At 36.6% G+C, this 15131-nt stretch overlaps 1 protein-coding gene across 1 annotated transcript in view; it reads right to left on the reverse strand.

Moving 5' to 3' along the window:
• Positions 1-15131, reverse strand: part of FAM169BP (Protein FAM169B) — a 135483-nt gene that overhangs the window by 27481 nt on the left and 92871 nt on the right. Inside the window, exon 5 of the mRNA XM_007479416.3 lies at positions 1739-1824. Coding sequence (XP_007479478.2) covers positions 1739-1824 — 86 coding nt within the window. The remainder of the gene's footprint in view (positions 1-1738; positions 1825-15131) is intronic.

Here is a 15131-nt window from a genome sequence, read left to right on the forward strand (position 1 = left end):
ATTATATCATATGTGACTTTTTTAAAAATCACGTGCCACTAAATTGGAAGTTAGCTCATTGAAGATGAGTGCAAATTAATCTAGGATATATAAACAGCATACTTTATGTCCTTTGAAGGGAACTAAAACTTTCTTCTTTTTTTCTTAAAGACAAGTTCTGTCTCCAGAAGTTTTTATGCAATTATAGAGACCAATTTTGATCTAAACATAAGGCCCAATAATACCTGGGCTAAAGTATTAACTTATATATGGGTCAAGGTCCAACTATTATATAGATTCCTTTTCTCTAGTAACTTTGGTACAGGTACTCGATAAGTCCATTCTAAAAGCACTAGGGCTGCTTAGGCCTTGACTCCCAATAATTCTCTAAGTGTAGGGTAGTTTCCTGTTTTTTGTGTATCACTAACTTTACCAAATAATTGATTTTAAGAGAGAATTTTTTAATACACAAAATGCAATATGAGAAACAAAATGTAATAAGAGAAAGTAAAATTCAAGGCTGAAAGTTCTAAAAATAGAGTATTAGTATAGTATATCATAGAGATATACTATGAAGTAATAAGAATAATTTAGTTACTTAAAAGGAAATTATATATTAGGTTATTAAATATGTAATTATGGAATCAAAGTATAGATACATCCTACATTTTTATAAAACCAATTTTCAAATGCTTTAACTTTTGAAAACAGACTCTGAGGGCCTTGATTATTCATGTTTCCAAATGATTCATCACAGAGTTCCTTTCGATCATAAGCTCCCTGCAGATACTTGGAATATGATTCAATTTATACATATAACTATTCAGAATAAATACATATATCCTATAAAGGAAGGGATATGTCTAAAGTGAAAGGCTCCAGGGATTTGAAGAAGAAATGTACCAAATCAAAGTAATCTGATGAACCCTAAACCCCAAAGTTAATTGGTTATCAAAATAAGAGTAACCTCCCACAAATTTGTTGTTTGTTTGTTGCTAACAAAACCAATTCAAACAAGAGTTGGGTCTATGCTTTTTCTAAAACTACTGAAGAGAACAAAACTGGCCCATAAAAATAATTCATTTAGGTACCATCCTTAGAACGGGCTTTGAAAAAAATCATCCATGCCTTATCCCTGCCTACAGAAGGAAGTTCTACAAAGTCATACCAAACTGAAGTTATTGAGGAAGAAAGGGGGAATCTTGTTTTGCACCCAAAGGGAGCACCACCTTATTCCTCCCCTCCCCCTGCATAGGAACTATCACAATGTTACCTTGGCAAAGTTTCCTAGGAAGCCATAGGATCTGAACCCAACATTAATCTTATAGCATAAGTTCCTCCTCAGTCTCCCTTTGTTGACTAACATGACTTTCGCTCCAGCCCCAGCAGCCTCTGTTCTAATCCTTTCCAGTATGGTGGGATATATTTTTCCCTTGAGAAAAACCCCTAAGAAGCAAGCAAGAGTTTTGCACAATGATAGCTCAGGAAATCTGCTTACTTCTGACCTATGGGAGGACTAACCAAGAAGGAAATTAAGCAGAAAAACTCAAACATGCAAATCACAAATATAAAATAGTCTTATGCAAATATCCAGATGCCTAAAGAGTAAAACAGCAGAAGCCAGACAAGTAGAATCCAATTTCATTCATTTTGTTACCAATTCTTTTTTAAGGGAAAGGCAAGAAGAATGGCTTGATTTAAAGAGGAGTTTTGCTTAAATTCTTATATTCCAAGTTCACTTGACATTATTCTCTCTCACTTGTATTAGACCTTCTCTAGAAGGATCAGATGTTTTCATTATCTCTTCTGTGGACCACCAGGATTTATTCAGGTAAACAGCCAAGACTAAAAAGAAAGCAAAAATAAATTACATAAAGGAAAAATAGAGCTATTACAGAGGCATTTGAAGGACCTAAAACTACTGGAAACATAACTAACAAAAAATGTCCTGGCAGAGAGGACACAAGACTTATAATCAGGATAGATCTCATTTCAGATCCTGACTCTAGGCAAGTCATGTAACTTCTTTGTGCCTCAGTTTCCATGTCAGTAAAATAAGGAAAATGGATCTTTAAGATCCCTTTCAAGTGTAACCTTGTGGCCGTGAAAGCAAACCTATGTCACATGTACCAAAGAGGGCATACAAAGCCCTCTCTGTAGACACACGAATCATTGTCTGACAGAGTTAGTTACTAAAAGACAGATGGACTTGGGTAAAGCTGCTCCCTTCCCCCTCTCCACTGAGCCTGAGAATATTTCTCTTATCACCCACTCCTCTGCCCAGCAGACCAATGAGCAAGCCTTCTCCCTCCCTGTCTGGGGCAAGTGGGGGGGGGGTGCCATTCATGAGGGGGATGGTGCACAGTCTCTAAAAGGTTTGCCATCGCTGCCCTATGGGAGAAAAATGATTGTTAAATTTGTCCTGAAAACAGTGGCTCAATGGATTATAGCCACTCATCTGGTAAAGCATATACTTAGAACTCTATTATTAAACTGTGAACTTATAAGATCTAGAACTAGAAGTGTTTCTAAACATCATCTAGTCCAAGTTCCTCATATACAGACAAAGAAAGTGAGACACAGTGAAGTGAAATAACTTGCCAAGGACAAGGAACTGGGGTGGGATTTGAACCAGATCCTCTGATTTCTGATCTAGTGCTACTCCTCCTATCCCACATAGGAAGACAATTCTATCCACCTAAATATTAAGAGACATTGTGGTATACATATAAGAAGACAACTTAACATCTTGAAGACCCACATGATCAATATTTGTGAAGCACTTAGCATGGTGGCTAGAACATAGCAGTTTCTCAATAAATGTTTATTCCATCCTTCCTTTTCCCTCCAACATCAACAATGACTGTGGGCAAGTCACCCAGACAAGTTGATAAGACCACATTACAGACTATAAACGGGTTGCTAAGATCTTTAGTAACAGAGGAAATTTTTTTATTGGGAGTTCCCTATACCAATAAAACCATAAAGCTGTCCAAAAATACAGAACTTTAAGCACCTGGGGCCCTAATAATCAGCTTCCAAGAAAGCATCTAAACCAGAACACAACCTACAAAGATCACTTAACTGCCACCCCAGGCAAGCCTGAGTTCTTTCATCATTACACCTCAGAGAGCAGGTTTTTCATAGGGCGGGGTCTTTTAATCTATTTTTTAGCACTTGGACTGAAATCTACATTTTTTTAAATACATATTAGTCATCACCACCAGTTGGTATTTTCTATAGTCTTCTCCTCTTTTTGCCAGCCCCACCCAGCCCCTTTGAAGTGTTTTTCTCAGGTGTGTCCAAGGAAATATGGGTTTCCAACTTCTCCACCCTGATGCCACTAGAATAAGCACATGATATCTCTACACACATATTCCTCTCTCTCTCTCTCTCTCTCTCTCTCTCTCTCTCTCTCTCTCTCTCTCTCTCTCTCTCTCTCTCTCTCTCTCTCTATCTCTCTCTCTCTCTCTCTCTCCCTCTCTCTCCCGCCCTCTCCTAGGTCCTCTGAGGGAGTTGACTGATAACTCTAGAGAAAATACAAAGAAGATTAAAATATCAAACAAAAGGGAAAATTCATAACACATGAAGTCATCCTTCAACCCTTTTTCAAACTAAATATTCTCTAAAAACCAACCTAAACTGTTTTCTCAAGGGTCTTATTCAGCAACTGGGCAAGTCAAATTGCCTTTCCTTAATCCTTATCCCTTCAGGCAACTATTTTGACTAGGATACCTCAGCGCTCCCTTTGGGATACTCGGGATACAGTCTCCTTCAGGGATACTCTCTCCTTTTGGTTCTCAGATATGCCACACTCCCCTGATTCTCCTTTCCCTTCTGAGACTGCTCCTCCTCTTGCTTCTTCTCCTCTTTGTCATAAGTTAATTAATATGCATTTATTAGTGTTTATCTCACCCCTGGAAAGTGAACATTTCCCCCAATGTTCTGTCCTCTCCTTTCTCAGGAAGCAGCTAATTATGCAATGAACACATCTTATTAAACTTCCCTGCCCATAATTCAATATCAGTCAGCACCAGATCCAGGGTAATGAACAAGCATGATAAACAGGATGTTTGGCATGGTAGTGGGCCATTAGAATTAGCAGGAAGTGCAAGAGAAAACTGATGGTATTCACTATAGCAAGCAAATACGGGGAGATGAGCCATATTCAAATTTCTGAAAATAACCACTAAGTGCACCCAAAATGCAGGAGAAGAGGTGCTGAACAAGTCTCTCCCCTCTCTAGTTGATCTGAAAAAATGTAATATTCCTTGAAGCAAAACAACAATGCATCATGGACCACAAAATAGGACACGAATACATAAAAGTACAAGGAAATCCTAATCTGTCTCAGAAAGCTGGAGAATGAAAAACTCAAAAGAGAACATCACTAAACTTTTGGAGCTATGCAATAGATCTGATGATCTTACCAGGATTGGACCTTATGAGTAAGGAAACATCTTTTTTGCTCCAAGGAATGGTAGATGGCTTTCTGCCAAAATACCAGTGACCTATTAATAGTTAAATTCAATGACCTTTTCTCGTTTTTCATCCTTCTTTGACTTATTACCACTGATCACCCTCTCCTCCTGGATACCCTCTCCCTTCTGGAATTTTTGTATACTGTTTTCTCTTGGTTTTCCTCCAAATCACCCTGCTATTTGCTCTCCATCTCTTCTATGATCTTTATCCATAAACTGCTCCCTAACTGTAAGTGTACCCAAAGCATCACTCTTCTCTATCTGCATTTTCTCTCTTGGTCATCTCATCTGTTCCCATGGATTCAACAGTCATCTCTATGCAATGATATATTTTAGCTCTACATATCCATTCTCTTCCTCTCAATACTTGATATCTTTTGTTCCCATATATGTGTGTGTGCATGTGTGTGTGTGTGCAATCCCTTATAACAATGATTAATAAAGAAAAGGGCTTTTCAGCAAAATCAGTCAAAATATCAAATTTGTTCCTGATAGTACATATAATATTTCACATTCATAGTCCTTTACCTCTGCAAAGATGGGAAGGAGATGCATTTTTCACATGTCTTCATCAGAGTCAAGTCTGTCATTTAATTATATAGCATTCAGTTGTTTTGGGGTTCTTTTTACTTCACCCAACATCCATTCATATAGGTTTTCCTATATTTATCTGAAATCTTCATAGTCATCATTTCTTACCAGCACAATAATTTCCCATTATATTAATTTACCACTCTTTATTTAGTCATTCCTCAAAAGATGGTTATCTCCTCTGCATCTAATTGCTTGCTTCTGTAGAAAGTGCTGTTATGAACATTAATCTCCTTTTGAGCATAAGGCAAAGGCTGATTAATTTTTTTCTTTATATACCAAGTGCCTAGCATAGAGCGTGGATCATAGTAGCAATTAATAAATGTTTGTGGATTGAGCTCCTGATTAACTAGGAGGGCTGATAGGTAAAAGAAACTACGAGAAAAATATTCATCTAGTACAGGTCAGGTAGAAGAGACAAAAAATAGTCTGGTGAATCCCTATGTATGGAAGGGTACTAAGGCATTCATTACTACTGTCAACCTGATGAGTAGAATGCAAAGGTATACTGTCTTCCTGGGATATTTATTTAGGATGTTTCAGAAAGCAGCCTAAGAGTTGTCAAACCTGCCAACCACTACTCACTATTGGTGATTCATGTGGAGGCAAAAGAACAAATCCAAAGAGCACTGCTACATGTTATGAAATCCTGGGCAAAAACCTAAAAACCTTAAGGGCAAAGGCAAAATTTTCATCTGTGCTGTCAATTGAAGGTGGGGGCCTCAAAAGAGAAAGGCAGATTTTGGATGATTAACTTGTAAAGAAGACGGTACCTGAGAAGAGGACTTGGGATTTCTAGTCCAGGGCTTTAGCTATATAAATGAAAAGTTTATGGCTAGGAAAGAAGTATATATAATGAGGCTTAGTTTAAAATATGTAAAAAATAGTTTAAAATGCATGCATACATATGCGTACATATATGTAATTTATTATATATTTGTGCATAACTATATAATATTTTACATATGTATATACCAACATATATGCTATGTAAGCCCTAGGCACTGTCAGATGTAATCAGGAATATTTAAGTCAAAAACAGAACGAAAGGGAAAAAACTGTCTACTTATATTGCCCACAAAAATGCCAAAATATGTACTTCAGGAGTAGCACTGAAAGAAGAGTACCAGTAACGAGGTCCATTAAGAGGAGAAAATAGTCAGTAAATGGGCAGTGCTAATCATATCCCTTATCTCAGATGCCTGTGCCTAAAAACATGCAGAGTATGTTTTAAACAAAATTACTTTTGAAATCTTGATGCAAGGAAATTATCAATGAGGCCTACCATTTTATCAGTCATTCAACAAGCATTTATTAATAAGCACCTTCATGGTGCTAGACACTATACTTGGCTATCACTGAGACCTGGCAAGTGATCCATGACATATAGCAAGAGGAGATACCTTATCAAAAAGGAACATGTTAGATAAAAGAACAATGAAGCATGAAAAAATAATAATAATCACATAGTAGAAACAAGAAACTGTAAGAAGATGGTGAAGAACATTCTAGTGAGGTTGAATGGAAGAATAAGAAGAAGCAACATTATAGTGGGGATATACTATATTCCACCAGACTAGAAAAAGGAAATAGATGAATTCATAAAACACAACATGGTAGCATGTTATCATAATGGCATGAAATTTATTTAAATATCTGTTAATACAGCTTCTTTTTTTTCTAATGTGTCTAATATATGCTTGAATTTTCTTAATAAAAGTCTCATTTTTTTCAAAAGGGGAAAATAATCAACCAAAAATATTGTGATCCTGGACTTGACAAGAAGGAAGAACTGGTTGTTGAAATAGTGACTATCTTAGAATTTGTGACCAAAAAAAATTCAGGGCATATAAAATAGACCTCATTCTACTGTAGCCTCCTGTAACTTCTGCAAGAACCAGGAGAGAGTGAAAGAAAAGTGGGCCAAGTATATAAAGAATCTATCAATGGTGCATTAGAATAGCTATACAATGACTAAAGCTAAAGCCTTGTAGTAGAGAAAAAGGTGCTATAAAAATGCCTCATTTATTTATTTTCAATTTCACCCACTGTGGCTTATAGAGGGTCTATAAAGCAATAGTAATGACAATGTTTCTGTTTAATGTGAATCAATAAAAGGTCAATTTACTAATGCAATAGTTTCTTTGGATAGAAAATGCATGGGATAGCTTTAGTCACACATGTTAATGTTACAAAATAGATTTATCTTGCTTAAAAAACAATTTTTACCTTGTTAAGTATACACAAAACCATGAAAATAAAATCCAATCATACTAATCAAATGCAAAATAAATCAGGGAGTAGATGAGCTCTTGAAAAGGGGAAAAAAATGTCTTAAATAGCATTAGCACTTGGACAATAAGGGATATCACCTAATTAAGATAAAATGGGATTGAAAATGGATCCATTGTGTCTTTTGAAAGGATGAACACATTCAAATCAGTAAGGCCTGATAACATAGATCCTTGAGCATGGAATGAATAAGATGTTGTTATTGAGGTGTCACTAACAATTATTTTTTTAGAAGAGAAACAGTACTTAATGAAAAAAAGGACTGGAAGTCTAAGTTATTAAAGACTTATGGCAATGAGGCAAGCCAAAATCATTGTTTAAATCTCTAATAAGCCAGTTATCTTCATACCTAGAAAAACTCTCTTCAACAACCACATACTGCAATCCAATCAGGTCTAGTTATTTCACAAAGGGGCACCATTGGTGTGGATGGCACAGAGCAATGACTAGAAACACACCACAAATCACAAATATTACCAATAGTATATCAGCAGATAACATTTGCCCAACTGGTAACCAGGACATGTTGAAATTATGAAGTGCTAAATTGCCATGACTCAAAAGAAGCCAAGGAAGCTAGGAGATGGTATGAATAAGGAAGAGAATTCCAGGCATGAGTGCTAGCCAATGAAAATGCCTGGACTTGGGAGACAGAGGGTCTTATTTGAAGAATAAGAAGTAGATCACTGTCACCTTCTGCTCATTCTCACCATGATTACCTAGCTACAAATGTGAAGAATGAGCACTTTCTTTCCTCTCTACCCAACCAAATTCTGTCAATCCTTCAAATCTTTCAAGATCCAAGATCAAATCTTCCATCTTCTTTGAAGGCTCCTTTAATAATTCTAGTCATCTGTATCTCTTTCTTCCTTGACTTTCCAAAGCACTTACTATTCATATACCCTGGTACTCAATTATATTTTAATTACCATTATTATATGCCATTTTCTTTTAGTTTTCTTTTTTCATATATGTAACCATATAAACTAGTCAAAATCAACCAGATTCTAAAACTTGAAGTCAGAGACCACAATAAATAATATTTTGAGCTATCTGCTTTCACAGCTAGCATACTACTAGACACAAAAGAATTGGGTTTTAAAACTTGCTTTTGTCAAGCTCTGATACCTCAAGCAAGTCACTGTACTTTTCAAGGCCTGAGTTTCTCCACATCAGAAAAAAGAGGAGATTATTCTAGAGGATCTCTAAGATCCTTTCTTGACCTGATCATCTATAATTCCAAGAGATACTGGGGCACAAACCTGGAAGTTCTCTCTCCTTCCTCTAATTCAACATTAGTACTCAGTGCTTTTCATATAATACTTCACAATATACCTTGTAGTTCCATTGTATCATGCGTTATCACCCACATTATTCTATCCTAGGCTAGGGGATCCCCAAACCAACAAAATCATGGATTTTTAGCATTTTGAAATAAGAAATGAGCATTTTAAAAACCTAGATCAGACTGAACTGATCTGAAAACCTGAACAATGTTGTTTAAAGGAATGGAAATTAGGTCCACTGAAGGATTCTATAAGTAGGGTTTAAAGATTTGGAGTTACTACAGTGAGATATATATATATATATATATATATATATATATTGTTATGAGTTAAGTGCTAACCACTTGCTCTTTATTTCCAAGGGAGAAAAAAGGCTTAACTGAGTCTATGAGAAGAGTTGGTCAAATACCCACACCATCTGAGTGACCCAAAATTACAGATTAAACACTTAAATACACTCTGACATGAGGTTGTAAAACCTATGTCCCTGACAGTGGTTTAAAGTAACTATTTTCCTTGGACTCATCCTTATCAGATTTAAGTATGCAAGGTCTAGACAAAAGAAGCTAATAATTTCCTCTCTTCTAGCTCTAAATCTATGATCCCACACTACTAGGTACTATGTTTGCAATTTTGGGAGCTGCCACTGATGAACAGGAATATTTTAGGTTTGGCTACATAGGTCAAGTGTTGAGACTTGTTCCAGGATGACTGAGAGCAAAAATAACTGGTAGCACAATTCAAATACTCATTCCTCCCCCTCCCCCCAAAAAATAAGTATTTAAAAGGAAAGCATGTTTTTTCATGACTCACCAAAAAAAGTCATCCCCCCCAAAACAGATAGGTCAGTGTTTCCATATCCACATATGTCTCTGTGACTATTTAAATCATTTATGAAACTATAATTATCAGCTTTGAGGGAAGTTTTTTCTTCAATACATCAAGATTAGACAAGATTTTTTTTTAAAAAAGAAGTTTAAAGGGGGCAGCTGGATAGCTCAGTGGATTGAGAATCAGCCCTAGAGACGGGACATCCTAGGTTCAAATCTGGCCTCAGACACTTCCCAGCTGTGTGACCCTGGGCAAGTCACTTGACCCCCATTGCCTAGCCCTTACCACTCTTCCGCCTTGGAGCCAATACACAGTATTGACTCCAAGACGGAAGGTAAGGGCTTAAAAAAAAAATAAAAGAAGTTTAAGGGCACTCACATCACTAGCGCAGTTAACTTCAATCCCAAGTTTAGTCCTTCTATTTACCTGAAGAGGTAGAAATTCTTAATTTGTGTCACTGGTTTTATCTGTTCGTTGCTTTATGCCTTGTTCCATCTGATATAAGCTTTTCAGTTATTTCAGAATCTCTGTGATATTTTAAAAGGCTTTAACTGAATTCAATTCAACAAAGCCAGGAAGACCTACGGTCACGTCCTGCCTCTAAGACATACTACAGTATATAGTACCCCTACTAATTTAATAAAGGGAGCTAAAAGCACTGGCCTTAGAATCAGAGAAACCTGAGTTCTATTTCAGCCTCAGATACTTTCTAGCTAGGCACTTAACCTCTGTTTGCTATGATTTATTCAAATGCAAAATGAGGATAATCATAGCACCTAACTCCCAGGTTCAAATGAAAGGTTCAAATGAAATAAGATTTGTAAAATGTCTTTGCCTGGCACATATAAATGTTAGCTGTAATTATTACTGAATGTGTGGGCGGGTCTATATTCACTTAATGACTCAAGCTTAGTGCTCTGGGCAACTCTGTAGGACCATATACAAGTTACAGAAAAGGTGCAGATTTGCACTAGTAGAATGAATTTTCTTACTTTCAAGTTTCCTATTCTAGTGCAATCAGAGGTCTAGTCTCTAAGATACAAAGTGAGAAACCAAACAATCCCCACGTCCTTGGTAGAAGAATACATCCTATTGGTAGTTTACCAAATGTATACAAGTCAAAATATTTAATTCAAACAAATTTCAAGATGAGAGAAAATTTTAATAATACAGAAAGCAGGAGATCAAAAGATGTTGTATAGGAAGGAGCGCCTATATTAGGATTTCAGGGGATTCTACTCCTGCAAAGGTAGAGAACATGACATACAGCAACAGAAATATTGTTTGAAAACTGACTTGTGTGTGTTCCAAGGAAAGCATGTTCTCCAAAGAAAGAACTAATAAATAGAAAAAAGCAAGACAGAATCTTAAATATACATATATCTTTTTTGACAAAGGATGCCTTCTCTAATAGGGAGATGGGAGGGAGGAAGTTATCAAGTATTTTAATGTAACAAACAAATTTAATTCCTCACTCTTTCCATGTCATGGACCCCTTTGATAGAGACTCCGTCTCAAAATAATGCTTTTAAATGCATAAAATAAAATACATAGGATTGTAAAGGAAAAATAAATAAATAAATTTAAACTTTTTTTAAAAAGGCAGAATGGTATGAAATGGGATATCATGTATTGAACAGCTTAGTAGGCTGGCTGAACTATAATGAAAGTGGATGAAAGGAATCATCATGAAATAAGATTAGAAAGATCATTAGAAGTTATACTATAAAGAGTTTTAAATTCCAGGTTGAGCATTTTACAGAAGCAAAATGGAAGCATTGAAAATTTAACTATTATTTAAGTCTCAATCTTAACAGGAAAGTACTGCATGATTCTATACCTCTTTCTCAGAGTTCCTGCTCCAACTAACCCTCCTTTGTCTTTTCTGATACAGAGCAAAAAACTATCTTTATTTTACTGATCTAAGAGGAAAAGAGGCACTCAGAAGCTATTTAGTCCAACTCTTCATTTTAAAAATGAGAGAACTGAGGATGAAGCCAAGATGGCAGAGGGAAATGGGAATTCTGCTGACACCTCCCAAACGAACCCTCTAAGCAACTTTTTAAATGTTCTCAATTCAAATTCTGAGCAAGATAACTAAATAAAAGCATAGTACTTCACTTTTCGAGCCTAAGACAGGAGGTGATCTAAAAGTTAGGTCTCCCTGGGAACAATGGGATAGGGCCTAGCTAGGTGCTCTTTATAGCCTAGAGATGGTAGCAGGGGCAGCAAATAGCAACAGCAGTAGCAGCTGCAAAAGCAGTAAGGGGACTAAACTTCTAGTCAGAAAGATATTAAAGAAGACCCTGTACTATCACTGAGCTCAAGATTGAGTGACATATGGCAGTTCTTTTACCCATGATCTAGCTCCAGGTCACAGTTCCATGGCAGAGAGGGGTATTCAAGGTTTATGGACCTCAGGGAGCAAATGCTTTTACCTGAGTAAGGAGCAGGATACAACAGGAGGACGGTGAACAGAATTCTCCCCAGATCAAACCACTTTGTAAGCACTAAAAATTTACAGGCCCCCAGATCTAGCCACAGAAGATTAACTAACTTAGCCATTCCTCCTTGAAGTGAGCAGAGTCTAATGAGCAGAGTCCAACTCTAACATAAAGCCCAAAGTAAAAAAAGAAGTTTGAAAAATGAATAAAAGGCAAAAAACGCACCTGATCATAAAAAGTTATTTTGAAACAGGGAAGCTCAAAACAAAAATTCAGAAGAATAATGACTTAACATTATCTGTAAGCAAAACCTTAAAAAAACACAAACTGGACACAAACCCAACAAGAATTCCTAAAATAATTGATGAGAGACAAAAAAGGGCCAAAAAAAATTTATCAAATAAGATTGGTTGATGAAAAATTGGTAAATAAAAATCATACAAGAAAAGAGAATTAATAGCTTGACAAAAAAGATACAAAATATTACTGAAAATAACTCCTTAAAAATTACAATTAGTCAAATAAGCTAATTATTCCATAAGACATAAATTAAAAAATTAAAAACATGAAATATCTCATTAGAAAAACAAATGACCTAGAAAATAGATCAAAGAAAGATTATTTAAGAATCATTAGACTAGGAGCAGCTAAGTGGCTCAGTAGATAAGAGAACCAGATCTGGAAACACGAGGTCCTCTGTTCAAATCCAGCCTCCAACACTTCCTAGCCATGTGACCCAGGGCAAGTTAACTTAATTCCAATTGCCTAGTCCTTATTGCTTTTTAGTACTTAGTATTAATTCTAAGACAGAAAATAAGAGTTTTAAAAAATTATCAGTATTGGACTACCTGAAACCATGATCAAAAAAAGTGCTTAGATGTCATATTTCAAGAAATTATAGAAGAAAACTGCCAAGATATCATAGAACCAGAAAATTATGTGGAAATTGAAAGAATTCACAGATCATCTCATCAAAGAGATTCCAAAAAGAAAACCCCCAGGAATATTATTGTAAAATTCTAGAGCTCCCAAGACAAGAAGAAAATATAGAAAGTGGCCATAAAGAAACAATGCAAATACTATGGACCGATCAGGATCACACAAGATTTAACAGTTACCACCTTAGAGGAATAGAAGGCTTGGAATATAATACTCCAAAAGGCAATGGAGCTAAGACTAAAAATAATATAGTTGAAAAGAAAATATGACATTGAAGTATAAGCCTCAAGAGAAATACAAAAACAGTAAACATAAAAGAATAAAAGGACTTTAATAAAGTTAAACAGTTTACATTCCTATATCGGAAGATGATACATGTAAATGCTACGAACTTTATCATTATTAAGGCAGTTAAAAGTAGTCTACATATACAGAAGGCATGGCTATGAATCTACTATGTTGGAATGATCTCAGAAATAGAATGGAGGGTTAAGAGTGAGTGATAGACTGGGTGTAAGGGGAAAGGAGAAGAAGAAAGGAAAAAATTATCTCATATGAAAAAAGACACAGGTTTTACAGTGAAGAGGGAAGGGGTAGTGGGAGAGTCCAATGCATGAAACTAAATCTCATTGGAATAAGTTTGAAGAGGGAACAAAATATATGTACATAGTCGAGTATCAAAATTCATCTTATCCAATATGGAAGTGGAAGGGGAAAGGGCTAAGAGAAAAGTATAGTATGGGACTTGGAAGGGGGTAGGATTAAGTGGGAGGGTAGATTACGGGAGACGGTAATTTAAAACTAAACAGATTTTTGAAGAGGGGACAGGTGGGGAAAAAAAAGAGAAATAGAGGGGATGGAAGGAAATACACTTTTAGAAAACATATCTGTGAATGTAAATGGGAAGAATTCACATATAAAAAGGAAGCAGAAGATAACAAAAAAGATGAGAAAAACACAATCCATTTCAATGTTGTTTATAAGAGATACTCTTGAAACAGAAAGACACAAATAAGAGTTAAAATAAGGGGCTGGAACAGAATCTATTTTTTCAGCTGAAGTATAGGGAAAATGGGTGGGATTGGAGAACAGGGGATACGGAAGGTTTGCAGCAGGGAATGGAGGAGTTGAAGGGAGAGAGGGAATACGGCTGCCGGTGAGGTAAAAGGAAAGAGATGCCCCCTGCGGAGAGGCTATTTTTGAAAAATAGCCTGAGGGGATGTCTTCTCTATAAATTGATGTTGCAGATACCCCAGAGCAGGTAAGCATGGACCCTCCTGAGGGACAAGCCTCCCTCTATGTCCCCTGAAATGTTAGTCCTCTTATCTGGCTGCAATATTCAAATAAAGGTAGATTTTAATAATAAGTTTGGATTGAAAGGTTATCAGGGAAGAGGGAAGAGAGATTTCCCTATATGAGGTTTGAGTCTCTCAGCTTTTGAGCTGAGGACAGGCCTCACAGGCTGGTGAAGGGTTTCTGTTATTCATGTCTATGCTAATCTATCCTAATTTTCTTAATTTCAAAGTCTTAGCAGTAGACAGCAAGATGGAGAAAAGTTCTGACCTTCAGAGCAGGTTGGGCCTGTCTCTTCAGGTTGACGCCCCTAAAGACCAGCCTTACAGTCCAAACTGCTTCCCTTAAGTCCTTTTGTCCAATGAACACAGGGATCCAGGTAGAGCACACAGTTGGGAAATTCAGGAATAGAGGCACTTCTGTTGAGAGACAGGGAGAGATCTCCTTCCACTTCCCTGATCAGGAAGGAAGTCCTAGTCACAAGACCAACTGCCACTTCCAGTTCCCCTTACCCCACCAACTGTCAGTCTTGTCAATATGTTCTCTCCAACACTCCAACTGCTATTGGCTCCAACTCAGTGGCAGAAAGTCAGGAACTTGCTTTAGTTTTCCTTTCCACAAGTAAAAAAAAGTAGATGGCCAATATGGCAGGAAAGGAAAGTGATAAACGTTGGAGGAGATATGGCAAAACTGGGATACTAATACACTTCTGGTGGAGTTGTGAATTGGTCCAACTATTATGGAGAGCAATTTGGAACTATGAGCAAAGGGCTTTAAAAGAATGCCTGCCCTTTGACCCAGCCATACCACTATTGGGTTTGTATCTAAAAGAGATAATAAGGAAAAAGACTTGTACAAAAATATTTATAGCTGCACTCTTTCTGGTGGCAAAAAAATTGGAAAATGAGGAGATGCCCTCCAATTGGGGAATGGCTGAACAAAATGTGGTATCTGTTGGTAATGGAACACTATTGTGCTCAAAGGAATAATGAACT

The sequence above is a fragment of the Monodelphis domestica genome, chromosome 1 (assembly GCF_027887165.1).
Source record: "Monodelphis domestica isolate mMonDom1 chromosome 1, mMonDom1.pri, whole genome shotgun sequence".
In the NCBI taxonomy this organism is placed as follows: domain Eukaryota; kingdom Metazoa; phylum Chordata; class Mammalia; order Didelphimorphia; family Didelphidae; genus Monodelphis; species Monodelphis domestica.